This window comes from Pleurotus ostreatus, assembly GCF_014466165.1.
Source record: "Pleurotus ostreatus strain PC9 chromosome Unknown scaffold_7, whole genome shotgun sequence".
Lineage (NCBI taxonomy): Eukaryota > Fungi > Basidiomycota > Agaricomycetes > Agaricales > Pleurotaceae > Pleurotus > Pleurotus ostreatus.
This window is the reverse complement of record NW_023503162.1, coordinates 1,651,938-1,665,371: the sequence shown is the minus strand read 5'-3', so window position 1 is coordinate 1,665,371 and position 13,434 is coordinate 1,651,938. Positions and strand designations below refer to the sequence as shown.

Genomic DNA, 13,434 nt, shown 5'->3' with positions numbered 1-13,434 from the left:
AATGGGACGGGACCATCGGTGCACCCTCCATCTAGCCATCTAGCCAGCCGGTCCTGGCCATTTCCTCAGCAAGTCCACTCCAAGATCTTCTCCTAGCCTTTCTTCCTGCAAGCTCTGTAGCGAATCTAGTCCAATGTATGAATATTCAGCTGTGTTGTAGATGTATTTGATCACCGACCTTAAACACTCGTCGAGCCGCCATTTCCCTCGCTCAGCATCAAGTGAAGGATTCTCTGGGTTTGCCTTGCCAGATGATGGCGTATACGGCGCGCCAGGAACGATGCGTCTGCTGAGTGCGAATATCATACCCGCTACAAACGCATCCTGAGCTCCCACCTCATCCACAACGCCATCATCGACCTCCTCTTCGGCAGGCATCTCCGTACCCTGCGAGTCATTGTCGTCGTCTTCTTCCGCGTTGTATCTCCCAGGACTCTTTGCATTGTTTCGTGATCTCGACCGTGATTGGGGTGAGGTAAACGGGTTCGGTGAGGAAGGGGTAGCGTCAGAGAGATAGTTTGAAGTAGTGAATGCACTCGAGGACGGCGTTCGACTGCGTGTGCCTGCCCAAAAGTCACTGCCACTTCGTACGGACTGTATTTCAACGGATTGATTCGGTCTTTCCCGTCCCCGACGTTCTTTGTGGGTCTCTCGTCGCGCTTGCGGCGGGGGCTGAGGGCGTTGTTCTACCCATCCCGAACTCTGGAAGTATTCCTTCGTGGGCACTGATAGAGCGGCAGCGCCTTCGGAACCCCAGTAAGCTACCAGAAGGGCGTGCGGTGCAGCTAGGGACGTTATGGAAAGCAGGAAAGCACGGGGCGTCGTTGCGTAATGGGGTGAATGAGTTTGTGCGTAATGTTTGTTGAGAAATAGAATATCGGCTTGGGGTATCAGCTGCGGATTGACGGCATTAACGAGGAAATAGTAATTCAAATAGCTGATATCGCACCGCTTCGACACCTTGCCGCCCTTTGCGTCCCACGTCTACGCTGAAGACGCAGTGGCTTCTCCACTTGCGCTCGCGAGCAAGTCCATCGAGCCCTGTGATATTGCTAAGAGTCGTCTTGACTGACCTTCCCTCGAAATGCAGCCAATCGAATGGTGCAGGACTGTTGGGATTGAGGAAGATGAGGGGATGGGGGCCACTCTGAGACGGCCGCGGTGAAGGCATTGTGGGGGACGGCGAAGTCGATGAAGCGGAAGCGGGGATGGCAGGGGTAGGCGGAGAGACTGTAGCTGATTGACTGAAGGCATAGTTTTCTGGAGCCACCAAAGGTCCCAGCAACGACACGAACTCTTCGTGAGTGATATCGGGGAGTGGATTGTGGTTCACGACCGTCCGGGTGTCGTCCTCGGCTGCAAAGATCCAGAATCAGTCCATCGCCGCAGCTCCTTTCGTCCAAGCGCACCAGAATGCATGACCCAAGCCGTTGGTACACCGGAGTGCTTCCAGATTTTGCAGTAACGAGTGACCACGCCCTCTGCTTCCAGATCCTGCAGGACCATGGTCCCTTCATCATTTCCCCCTAAAGATGCAACCAAGACCGCCTCAACAGCAGGGAATTGCGCCAGGAGCGACAGCACAGTACTCGCAGATCCTCCACGCGTCTTTGCGACGGAATGCGCGCGCGTCACTGTCGACGGCGCCGGGTACGAAGGAATCGAAAGTGTATACGTCTGGAACAGCGTCCCGGACGCAACGACACGTAAAGGGCGCGAACTGGAACCCGGAAACTGGATATCTGGTACGTCGCGTCGCAGCTTCGCCATGGTGAACTTGCTGAAATCTTGCCACACCCGGAATACTTGGTCGACCAGCACCGGCTCGAGGGTGTCTGTTCAAGAACAGCGGGTAAAGGGTTTTGTGGTGGGGAAAAGAACCGAGGGTCAGTTCGGTGAATTTTGGTTATGCACTATCACAAATTATATGTCGAACTTACCCCTAGATTTTCCCTTCCACATTGACTGTGGAGCTGTTGAACTCATTATTGGATTTCAGCACCGAGGACGCTGAAATATTCCAATGGGTTTAGGTAACAGACATTTGTCTTCACATGCTTATAGTACTTTTTGTGGATGGCTGAGGCGAAATGAAAGGTACCAAGCCAAACTATAAAGGCTTCTAAGCCATCTCCACATCCTCGTCTTCGCTGTCAACATCTTCCCATTCGACCTCGCCTTCGGGTTCTTCTTCTTCTACCGGCGAAGTTTGAATACCCAGGGCTTCGAGCTTGGATATTAATTCCTTCGCGTGATCGAGTAACGGTTCATCAGGGTGCTCCTGGTTTGTGTGTAACTGACAAGCGTAAAATACATTAGACATTCTTCGCGCATAGCAAGTTGTAAGGCGACTCACAACCACACACGTATCCAGACAATCTCTCGAGTCTTTCGCTAGTTCTTCCGAAGTCATTTCATCGAGGGAGCCACCACTCTCTTTGGCTTGTTCGGACATGAGATAGAAACACCACCCCTCCAGGTACCACGCTTCAACGTCTTGATCATCATTGTCCATGATCCCCTTTAGTACGAGTAGAGCAGGCGTATACAGCGCCAGCTCGAGGAATAGCTTGACCATCGACAGACGGGAAGAGAGCGGGGGAAGACGCGGATCATCTAAAGTACCTGCATAAGCACATAAGCTATGGATGATCTCCCAAAGGACGTTTACCTGGATCCAGGTCCTTCCATGTAGACCACGCTTCTTCTAAGCAGGCTTTTGCATCGTCCGGGCGTTCTTGAGACATGCGCACTGAAGCAAGAGCTTGGAGAGCCTCGGAATTCCCTGGGTCGACTTGGAGAGCATGATTGAGGAGTCCCTCGCATGTCTTCTCCGCATCCGGCTCGAAACTAAGAAAGGAATGATTGATATCCACTAACGCTATCCAAAGAAGGTCTGACTAACCATAGATCGTACGAGGGGTCCATCCATATTTCTACCATCGCGATGAGTGCTCGGACAATGTTGCTCTTGATCTCAGAATCATCCCCCGCTCCGTCTCCAGCGGTTGCCCGTTCCTTGCCCTTCAGTTGGACGCCAAACACGTCGATCGCGCTCTGATAGTACGACAATGAAGATTTGGGGTCATCGTCGCTCAGCTGAGCTAAGTAAAGGTATGCAGATGGCGGTGGAGGCGAAGGGGCATCAGGGTTCGGTGGGATCAGCGTCAAAAATGTCTGTTCAACGTGAAATTAGTCTCTGAGGTACGATGCCTGACACTTTAGAGGACAATATTTTACTTGCCTCCTTTGCCTCTACCAGATCTCCCGTCTCAAGCAAGGCAACTCCAAGCATCTCCCTCGCTACGACATTTTTTGGCTCTTGGTCCAGTATTCGCTTGATAAATCGCAGGGCTAGATCATAGTCGCACTGCTCGATGAGAGATTCAGCTTTCTCTAGTAAAGCTTGCACTGATGGTGGGTTCTTCGAACTCGATTCTGTGGCTTTAGCCTTCTTCTTGGTTCGAGTACGACCCATGGAATATGTAGATTGGTCGTGAAATTTAGAGGCGAGGCGCTCTAAGATAATTACGTAAGCCTTTATCCTTCGAGCGAGACGCGTCGACGCGCGACAATTGCTTTTCCCGCAATTCCTCCCTTTGATTCGGTCACGAACACTGAATGCAAGAGCTGGAACACTTGGGTCCAGCAGATGAGCTATTCGTGGAGAGACTAGAGGCATTCATGCAGAAATGCCTTCTTGAGGTGCGGGCATTTTCAGAAAGAGAACATCGTTCCTATGAGGAGGTTTGTCTCATAATCTCCTGATCCTCGGTGCAGGACCATGCGTATTCACTTCTTGCAGACGGTGCGACGGGTTGCTGAATGGCACACAAACTACCTCTTGGAACGATCGCACAGGAACTTGGTGTCAGATGCTCAGCTTGTACGAGGTACTTTGCAGGTAGATCACTTCAAAGGACCATTTGGTTGATTGCACTTTTGCGTGGTGATCTATATAGTACGCCCGGTGCTACTGGAGGTCTCCCAAACCTTGGAGTCCTTACACAGATTGACGGGCGTGCATTCGTTCTTCCTTGCCGTCAATCCGAGAGACAGTTCGGACCAGGGCTTCTTGGGAGGTACGACCGTCGGGCGCGACTTTTGGCGCAGACTCAGAGGCGGTGGCGACGCTGGAGCCAATCATTTCAAATCACACTGCCTTAAAGCTGGCCCCGATGCTGCATGTGCATACACGCCTCCCGCAGCGCCTCAGGCTCCTCCCCTAGTGGCTGGTCCAAGTACTACGCAAAAGAGTTCACCTGCTCATGCTTTGAAGAACGAACTCTACAATGCTATTCGATCTCGTCTAAGGTCTGTCTGGGTCATACATCAGGGCTATTTCGACACTTCATGGAACGCTCCTGCAGAACTACAAGTGGCGTTCGAAATGCCGAGATGAAATGGTCCAACCACGAACGGTTGAGTGCGTATGGCGTACGTATGGTTGGTTGGCCCGAGGACATACCTAAGAAGAATCCGTCGGTTCTGAACTCTACTCAGAACAAGCAACTTTTGGAACTTGCCCAGACAGGTGTTCTGGGATTCTCTCGCCTTGACGGCCGGTCCGTTACTTCCTCGATGGGTGAGGGCTTATGGAACAACCCTGTCGACGATGCGAGTAGCCCTCGAAACGCTGAGAAAAGTTGGACGAACCACGAACGGCGGTTGGGCGCATACGGTGCGCTTACAGTCAGTTGGCCTGACGACATACCTGAGAACCCGTCTGCTCTGAATCCCGTGGAATTTGACCAAACAGATGATAGCTTGTCTGTTGCTTCCTCAATGCACGCCGAAGATCTAGTAGACAAGACCTCCGAGGAGGACGCCCAGACGTTGGACTTCATGAATGAGTACATATGCTCGGACGGGGACTATGCGGCTGGTTCCTTGGGTGATTCCACGATATCCGTGCGTCCTCCGGATTCTTTCATCAGTGATGTTATTGATGGAATGCAGCAGTATTCAATGTCGTCCCGCTCTCCTGACGACAGCGGCGATGGCGGTGTGGCTTCTGCTGCGGAGGGTGATGGTGATCTGGGCTCCAGAAAGCGTCCCAGATATGGTGGATAGTTTACACTGTATACCCCGCTTCAATTCCAGCACGGCTGGCTTTGGATTACTGCGCTCGTGCACGTCGCGTAGTATCGCTGCGGTATCGATGTACGGTCGTCTGTGTAATAAGAAACGCGTAAAACGCGCCTGTGCCTCGCGGGATCGACCCTCGGCAGGCATATAAATAAGCGCACGAGGCCCCTAGGGGCATCCAGGGTGCACAACTTGTCTTCTAACCCCCACCACCGACCACGACCATGTTCTCATCGTTCTTGTGAGTCGCGCTGAGATTGCCTGTCGTTTCATCTATGAATCGCTGAACGTATGCAAAGCACCGCTGTCGACCCTACCGCACAAAATCTCTTCCCTGTCTCCTCACGATATGAACCTAAGGATCTCGCCGGTGAATTAGAACTCAAAGATCAGGCGTGGACTTGCGATGGTGGATTTGCGACGGAGACGCAGGTCTTCTACACTCTCGCCGATGATGGCACCGCACTGATGTGCCAAATAATTCATTCTGCAGTCGGGTGAGTAATGCCCATCTTTGCAGTACATACGTTGGGTTAAAACATTATTTTTGCGGTCAAGGGTATGGTATCCCACTGTTCAGTTTACATGCAGGATCTTTAATCCGAAGACGGACACAAATGTCTGGAGATCGGTTAATGTTGCCAACTTCGTTGCTGGCCCGCCTGGCCTCGACAAGAGATCAAGCAAATCAGATCAGTTCTCCGTCACATACAAATCCAATCCCGGCTCCGACCACCCAGAGTCATATGTCATCTCTGCCAACCTTGGTCCTGACTTGCAGATCTCCCTGGACGTGCAGCGTCCGGCGGCGATCCCAGGATGGAAGGTCGGCAAGGGACCCAAAGGAGGGTTTACATATTTTGGGCCGGACATCGAGAAGCCAGAGGGTTACGTGGTGCATCGGTTCTGGCCGCGATACAAGGCGACTGGACATATAATCCGCAATGGCCAGGCTAGCGCAGTGGAGGGACCCGGGATGTTTGTTCATGCCATCCAAGGAATGCGCCCAGATGTCATCGCGCAATCTTGGAACTTCGCCCACTTCCAGAGCGACGAGCTTGGCGGATGCTCTGCTATCCAGATGGAGCTCACGACTCAGAAGTCACACGGAAAGAAGGGAGATGGTTCAGGCGGGGTTTCAGTAAATGTCGGATCGTTGGTCATTGGCGGGAAACTCGTCAGTGTTACTGCTGAGACCCATTGGCCCGGAGAGTCCTCCCAGGGAGACATCGTATCTCGGGCAACGCACCTCAATCCGACGCACGATGCAGATACTGGATACGGCATACCGAGCGAAATCCTCTTCGAATGGGCTGCCCCTTCAATCGTCTCCGGCACTGATGGCCTCGTCAAAGCCTCAGTCAAAGCCGATATCGGAGACGTGAAGCAACCGAAGGGCTTGATTGAGAAAGTTGACGTTCTCGCTGAGATACCATACGCTATCAAGATGGTGGTCAACTATGTTGCTGGCACGAAGCCTTACGTCTACCAGGTAAGCCATCAACCCTCGAACATCTGATTTGATAGGCTGAGTAAGATTCACTACTAGTGGCTGAACCCTGCGACACTATCAGTCAGTGGTCCTGAGTCTGTATGTCCTGGCTCGAGCCTTGAGATTGCAGGCAAACTGTACAATGAGGCGACCTTCATATCGTAAACGAGTCACGATTCCTACCATTGACCTGTAGAATACACATTCGCCGTCTTTCCGCATCTCACGATAATTTGATGATTGTTTTGTTTCGAGAATTCTGTGAATCAGTGATGGTGTCAAAAGTGCACGTGTCTCGGCGCTGCGGTTCCCCCACACGACTCAGAAGCCGCAGATCAATTACTTTTATATTCGACAGGAGTCAGACTGTACAATGTGCAATGTGGTCGTCGATTCGGTCCACTTCCTCGACATACGCGACGATCTCGACTTGTAGGCGGTACACCGCATCGTCGGTGGGCAGGCCCCGACGCCCGGCTCTGCGCACGTCGCCCTTCGTGCCGCCAGGTTCTTGGCATTCGCAGTGCCCAGGCAGACTGCAGAGGGTGGCTGCTTTCCACTCGACACCGCGAAGAAATGGACTCCCAGCATTCGGGCCTGTGGTGCTCGCCATCTTCAAGGTAAGTAGGCTGCTGAAGCCCCCGAACCCTCAATTTCGTACTAAGAGACCAGTCTACCAGAGTTCAGCGGCGCTGGAGATTGCGCGTACTGCTGGTCGCATTGCATTGACGTTCGTGCCCGTCATACTTATAAAGAATCGGAAATCCCTCTACTGGCTGAAGAAAGCAGAGATCCATGGAATCCCGACGACAGAGGAGAAAAAGGCGCAGCTCCTCAAATATATACGGAAGCGAACAGTGCTTCTGCATTTACTTTTCTTCGTACCCGTCTTCACATTTTGGTTGACTATCGTCGCTAGTCTGGAGCGAACCCCTTTGACCGGACGGTGGGTATTCTCAGCGACATGATGCAGTGTGTACAGACCCCCTGACAATGATACTGTAGCTGGAGATTAATCATCTTATCGCCAGAGGAAGAAGACGAAATCGCATCCCAGTTGGCTGGCTCTGGGTGGTACAAGGCCGTTCACGAAATTCTTTTAGAGGGGGGACCGTTCTCCCTTATCCCAACAACAGACTGGCGATACGAGTGGATCCGAGACACCCTTCGTAATCTCGAAGCCTATATCCCCGTCCTTGAACGAGAAGGCGAAATCGATTACGCTTGGACTCAAAGAGGGCCGGACGACGACCCCCTACCGCCCCCAGCAGAATACCCGCTCAAGCCTCGGCCCAGGGGCTCCGAATTGTTATGGCGGTTTTGCGAGCGCCTCTGCGAACGCGAGGTCCCACTGCCGCCACATACATCAACGGGACCTCCTTATTCTCTTCTATTCGTGGATAAACCAGAAGCATCGAACGCATTCTCATATGGCTTCGGGCCTAATGGCGGGGGAGGGATAGTTGTGTATTCTGGGTTCCTGGACGAAATCTTATCGAGTCCTCCGGCTGACGGTGCCGTCGTGACGGCTCCCCCCGAGGAAAAGTCATGGTGGTCTAGCATCGTTGACAGTCTTCTAGGGCGCCGTCCGCCTCCCAGTCACCCTATCCCGACCCGCGAACAAACGGCGGATCTCGCTGTTCTCCTTGCCCATGAATTAGCGCATCTGGTCCTCTCGCATCATCTAGAGACACTTTCCTCCGGAACCATCATCATACCGACTCTCATCTCGATTATTACAGACGTTGTGAGGACCGTCCTATTTCCCATTACGATGCTGTTCGGACCTTTCGTGAACGATGCAGTGGCGCAACTAGGCAAAGTCGGATCTGGGGAGTTAGTCAAAATGGGAGATTATTGCACCAGCATGTCTCAGGAGGTCGAAGCAGACGTTGTTTCTGCGAGGTACATTGCTCTGCTCTTTGTTCTTTCGCTTTTGCATAAACTCTGACATCCCCGTGCCTAGGCTTCTCGCACATGCGGGCTTTGATGCTCGACACGCAGTCCGATTCTGGGAAAAGCGGTCGGAATTCGGGAAATCAGAATGTGGGCATGCTGATAAAGATAAAGACGAACTTTCTAGCACGAGCACCAGGATGCTTCCCCGACAGATTATGGGGTCTAGCCACCCGATGAATCAGGTGAGGGTGGAAAGGCTCAGAAGCGAGCTTGATAGATGGGAGGCGGAACGACGTGCCGCGCTGCAAAAGTCGGGTACCAATGAAACGTAATCGAGAAATAATACGGACTGCTGTCAATCTTTGCTTTCGCCATCGCATGTAAGTAGGTATAGGTACATATAAGTATATTATTTCTATGGTCTCATTTAGTTTCGCGTCGTCCCAGGTTCATAGAGTCGTTAGAGTGCTCGTTCGTAGGTATAAATATACTGGTCATCACGCATCATAGTCGCCTCGTGGTCCAACTTCGCTGATCTCGGATGATTGCTAGTGGGATTGCAGAAATGCGGTAATGTACAATGATACTGGATGAAGGCGAATGGTAGTACACGTAGAGTTACTTTTCAACTTGCGGCTGCTCTGCAGCGGTTTCCTTGAGCCCCACAATTGGCGACCGTGAAATCACCCTGATTTCCGGAAGCGTTAGCAGCGTTTGAGCAGTCATTGACTTGAATGTCGCTACATCACGCAAAAGCAAAAGAGACCTAGTCAGGACGCAGTAACATGACGTGAGACTAAGGGCGCACCAAGATCGTGTCAACGCGTCTTGTCGATTGTTGAAGGTGTTCCCCTGAACTTAAATCGTCCATTGCCGGCATCGGTTACGGGAGGTGCTTCGACGCCTCCCAGCGCGCCTGAGAAGGTTTGAAGGTTGCCATCATCATCGTTGTTGTTGCCGCTGCCGTTATTATTAGCTGGCGGCGTTGGGGTAGCAGTAGCCTGTTCGGGCAAATGAATACGCGAAATACATAAAAGGAAAGATCAATACTCACTCGAGTTGATGATGAGGTTGTCGAGGTAGCCGTACGAGTAGTAGAGGTACTCCGCCCCGTCGAGGTAAGGGTGTTCCCACTGCCCAAAGGTTGACCCCGGGTATCGAGGGCTTGGATGAGAACGAAATTGGTTGAAATGCCGAACACAGCGTTGAACGCGTCGGCTTGGGCACCTGTTCTGCTGGGAGCGGCGCTAGCAGCAGCTCGCGCAGCAGCACAAGTGGCAAATGCGACTTGATTAGCACCGCAGGTATTGATTAATTGGTTGCATAATGTCCGTGTAACAGTGTCTACGTCCGGAGCAGATCCCTGGGGGTATGAGACTGAAAGAAGAACGCAAATGAGTATCAAGCAAACAAGGAATGTAAATCAAATCAAATTCTCACTTCGGTCTACAGGGCGGAAGGACGTTTCCCGTCTATTGTCGAAGCCTGCACCGAATTCGATTTGTGGGACTGTACAGCTTCCAAAGTCACCGAGGCCATCAGAGTTGGAGCTGCTTGGTGTGGTCTGGGCGGAAGCAGAAGCAGAGGTAACTGTTGATGCTGGCAGGGATACTGAGCTCGAAGACCCAGCGACTGACCCAGTCCCGGGAATTGGAGTTCCTGAAGTATCGCGAGCAGGTATATCGACAAACCCAGTAGGAACGCCAAAGGCGTCATTAAACGCATCTGCTTGAGCTCCTGTATCTTTGGGAGCGGCTGATGCGGCCGCTCGGGCGGTAACACAAGTAGATTGTGCCCTCTGATCTCCTTCACACAAGTTGCTAAGTGTATCGCAGATAAATTGAATGATGACGTCGATATTTTGATCAGATTTGTGATTGAATGAGACTATAAAGTTTCTAGTCAGGCGTGAAGTACAAAGGGGGGCGAAGCAACATTACCTTTGTCTACTGGCCGGTAGCTGGTTTCATTGCGTCCATCGAATCCTGCGCCAAACTCGATCTGGGGAGTTGTGCAGGTACCGAAGTTTCCAACATCATCGTTAGGTGTTGAAGTTGATGTAGGAGTGGGAGAAGCAGACATGTCCCCATAGGTAACAGTGACAGCAGGGCCGACGGGTTGTATGTCCAAACTGCCGCCAACATAGACAGTGATTCGAGTCTGATGGAGATGAGCTGACGAGGTCGTACCGATGTAATTGCACTCACCGCGCAAGCAGTCGCTGTCTCTGCAGTGGGTTCATCGTTTACGACGAAAACGTCTGCGAAGTCGTCGAAGCTTGGTTCAGTTGGTGTCGCAGGGGAAGGGGGGGAGCTATAAGCAAGATAGGTCCTTAAACTTCGATAAATTGTGCTGTTCGACATACGCGTCTGTCTGGCCGAAAGGGAAAGTGTTTGGTTGCTCTCCTTTACGTACAGTGGACTGGGTTGCCGGGTCAAAGAAGAGATCGGGGTCATTGTCAGGATCTTGGGCTTGCACCAGCCCATTCAGCTGAGAGTTCTTTGGCGCCTTCGTGCAGAAGACGGAGTTTCTCAAAGTAGGTGGGTCGGTAGAGAAGTCCTGGATACATCCATCTGTCAACTCTATCCTGGAATGGAAGAAATACGTAAAACGCACTGGGGGAGTGTTCTTCTCCGTTTGACGGTATTCGATAGCGATAGCAATCATGTTTGCTTGAATGGTAGCATCAAACTGGTTGCTTGCATCTGAGACCCCGAATTTCAATTAATTGGAGCAGTGACGGTGACGAAAATAGGACATACCAATAATAGCATCTGCCGCATCTTGTTGCGAGCATTCTGGCTGAGCAGCGAGAAGGGAGGTGACAGCTTGAGCAGTCAAATCTCTACACACTTCTCCTGGGCACGCCCCCAGAAGCTTGTTGAGAACATTGTCTTCCTCAACTTCAAAGCACGCAGATTAAGTCCCTGTTAACGAGCAAACGAAGTTGTTTACTCACTATACCGACGGGGGTAAAGGAAAACAGGTCGGTTATCTCTCTCAAGCCACCTTTCACGGCCTAAGACCAGATCCGACAATGAAATCGCCAAAACGGTGATCCACAAGTTTGCGAGCTTCACCAACATCACGCAAACGGCGTTGAGATTTTCAAAAGAGGGACTATAGTTAATTTCCTTGTAATGAACGAATGTCGGATTCCTGGCCTGGCAAGAGGCGAAAGGGCCGCTCAGCGACTGGAGGTGGGATATCGAGAAAGAAAAGGGGAGGAGGAGGACGATGAGTGGGCCAGCGCGAGAGATCTCCGTCGTATTTTATCTTCAGCGGCCTGCGAACATACGCCGGTTGCTAGCTGTTTGCAACTAACGCTTCCGGAGAGAGTGCCCAGTATTTCAGGGCTATAGAAGGCCATATTATGACCGAAGTCGTGGGGGTGAGAGGAAGGGCCTAGGAACAATAGTGGTAACCAGGAACAGTCAGAATAGCGTTGGGCTCCGACGATTGACCGTGGTGGAACGCGAGGGAAGTAACTCACTGTTCAGTTCGTCAGATGGAAACTATTTAATTGTCTTGAGAAATCTGGTCTCGGAAATCAGAAAATGATCCCAAGGACTGTCGGATCGATTTTCATTGTAGCCGGTGGTGGGTACGACCAGAAGAGGGGCTCGATATCACGCGACTTGCCAAGTACGTCCAAACAACGCGATCGCGTCTGTGGCGCGCGTTCAGCTTGGCTTCTTCCAATTTCCATTATGTCGGAAACTGTTCCTTCAGCGCCAGGACCGTCGAAGCCTCTAACGCACTCGTATACATACCATTCACCCAAGCCCACTGCTGATGGGCCGTACATCCTCGGCGTCGATGAAGCCGGTCGTGGGCCCGTTCTAGGACCACTGGTATATGGCGTCGCCTATTGCCCAGCCTCGTATCAGGAAGATTTGGAGGAGCTCGGATTTGCGGGTGCGCCATATGCTACACGATTATGTGCTGAAACTCACTCTTTTTACCACAGACTCCAAGGTTTTGAGTGCTGACACGAGAAGGACACTCCTCGATAGCTTGTCTTCAGACCCGAAGAACTTGGCTTGGGCAGTTCGAGTTATTGCGTGCGTGGCTCAGATATAACGCTACGGTAACACATCGTCTGAAAAGTATATCTATAGGCCTCAAGCGATATCAAGTGGCATGTTGCGCAAACCTTCCACGAATCTAAACAAGCAGTCCGAAGACGCAACGATTCTGCTCATACGAGAAGTCCTGGATAAGGGGATAGAGCTTTCTGAAGTCAGTTTACTGTTCCGCGAATGTGCTCCTGTTGAACTCATCTTGGCACACAGGTCTACGTCGACGCGCTAGGTAACACCACGACATACGAAGCCTATCTAAGCCGAACATTCCCTGGTATAAACTTCACCGTGACGGCCAAAGCCGACTCCAAGTACAAGATCGTCAGTGCGGCTAGTGTTGCAGCGAAAGTCACTCGAGATGCTTGTATAGAAGGGTGGGTCTTCGAAGAAGACGATCCTAAAAGCGAAGAGTCGCTATGGAACACTGAACTAGGGAGCGGCTACCCATCAGGTTAGTATCTCGTTATCTTAAATCATTCCATCAACTCCATGCCTCTATAGACCCCAAGACACAGGCTTGGTTAAAAAAGACACTCGAGCCCACCTTCGGTTTTCCTAAGCTAGTCAGATTTTCGTGGGGCACAGTCAAAGTGCTGTTAGAAAAGCACGGATATCCATGTCAATGGTTTGTCCTGTTTGAGTACTCCGGGTCGTGCTATTTAATCACTACTCTCGACCCGTAGGATCGACGAGGGACAAGCATCCCTCATCAAGGCCTTTGAGATAGGCAAAGGGCGGGACAAGGACCGATGTGCGATAGCGAAGGACTTGTGCATTCGCAGCGTCGACACTCTGTAGACCTCTCGTGTTTGAGCACGAGGGATCTGACTAGAAGATATATATATTGTAATATTCAATTAGTGGAGAAGT

At 51.6% G+C, this 13,434-nt stretch overlaps 7 protein-coding genes across 7 annotated transcripts; 4 read left to right on the top strand and 3 right to left on the bottom strand.

The window, feature by feature from the left end:
* Window positions 1-31: 31 nt before the first annotated feature.
* Window positions 32-1,770, bottom strand: PC9H_009787 (uncharacterized protein; the record flags this gene model as incomplete). Its single annotated transcript, XM_036779285.1, has 5 exons — window positions 32-125; window positions 179-894; window positions 950-1,109; window positions 1,155-1,356; window positions 1,410-1,770. 5 exons carry the CDS (start codon window positions 1,768-1,770, stop codon window positions 32-34), a joined length of 1,533 nt encoding a protein of 510 aa, XP_036628674.1.
* Window positions 1,771-2,122: 352 nt separating this feature from the next.
* PC9H_009786 (uncharacterized protein) lies at window positions 2,123-3,478 on the bottom strand (the record flags this gene model as incomplete). The annotated part of the gene is made up of 5 exons (XM_036779284.1): window positions 2,123-2,296; window positions 2,357-2,616; window positions 2,672-2,850; window positions 2,906-3,177; window positions 3,245-3,478. The coding sequence occupies 5 exons, from the start codon at window positions 3,476-3,478 to the stop codon at window positions 2,123-2,125; spliced, it is 1,119 nt and encodes a 372-aa protein (XP_036628673.1).
* Window positions 3,479-3,621: 143 nt separating this feature from the next.
* Window positions 3,622-5,073, top strand: PC9H_009785 (uncharacterized protein; the record flags this gene model as incomplete). Its single annotated transcript, XM_036779283.1, has 4 exons — window positions 3,622-3,747; window positions 3,806-3,893; window positions 3,963-4,314; window positions 4,371-5,073. The coding sequence occupies 4 exons, from the start codon at window positions 3,622-3,624 to the stop codon at window positions 5,071-5,073; spliced, it is 1,269 nt and encodes a 422-aa protein (XP_036628672.1).
* A 239-nt stretch (window positions 5,074-5,312) lies between these two features.
* SVF1 (putative cell survival pathways protein) lies at window positions 5,313-6,745 on the top strand (the record flags this gene model as incomplete). Its single annotated transcript, XM_036779282.1, has 4 exons — window positions 5,313-5,329; window positions 5,388-5,585; window positions 5,647-6,580; window positions 6,638-6,745. 4 exons carry the CDS (start codon window positions 5,313-5,315, stop codon window positions 6,743-6,745), a joined length of 1,257 nt encoding a protein of 418 aa, XP_036628671.1.
* Window positions 6,746-6,816: 71 nt separating this feature from the next.
* Window positions 6,817-8,811, top strand: PC9H_009783 (uncharacterized protein; the record flags this gene model as incomplete). The annotated part of the gene is made up of 4 exons (XM_036779281.1): window positions 6,817-7,200; window positions 7,261-7,526; window positions 7,586-8,485; window positions 8,547-8,811. The coding sequence occupies 4 exons, from the start codon at window positions 6,817-6,819 to the stop codon at window positions 8,809-8,811; spliced, it is 1,815 nt and encodes a 604-aa protein (XP_036628670.1).
* Window positions 8,812-9,297: 486 nt separating this feature from the next.
* PC9H_009782 (uncharacterized protein) lies at window positions 9,298-11,565 on the bottom strand (the record flags this gene model as incomplete). The annotated part of the gene is made up of 9 exons (XM_036779280.1): window positions 9,298-9,480; window positions 9,534-9,856; window positions 9,920-10,366; window positions 10,420-10,639; window positions 10,687-10,792; window positions 10,845-11,038; window positions 11,096-11,184; window positions 11,242-11,382; window positions 11,439-11,565. The coding sequence occupies 9 exons, from the start codon at window positions 11,563-11,565 to the stop codon at window positions 9,298-9,300; spliced, it is 1,830 nt and encodes a 609-aa protein (XP_036628669.1).
* Window positions 11,566-12,189: 624 nt separating this feature from the next.
* Window positions 12,190-13,362, top strand: PC9H_009781 (uncharacterized protein; the record flags this gene model as incomplete). The annotated part of the gene is made up of 6 exons (XM_036779279.1): window positions 12,190-12,397; window positions 12,450-12,543; window positions 12,601-12,721; window positions 12,775-13,015; window positions 13,066-13,189; window positions 13,248-13,362. 6 exons carry the CDS (start codon window positions 12,190-12,192, stop codon window positions 13,360-13,362), a joined length of 903 nt encoding a protein of 300 aa, XP_036628668.1.
* Between the last annotated feature and the right edge of the window lie 72 nt (window positions 13,363-13,434).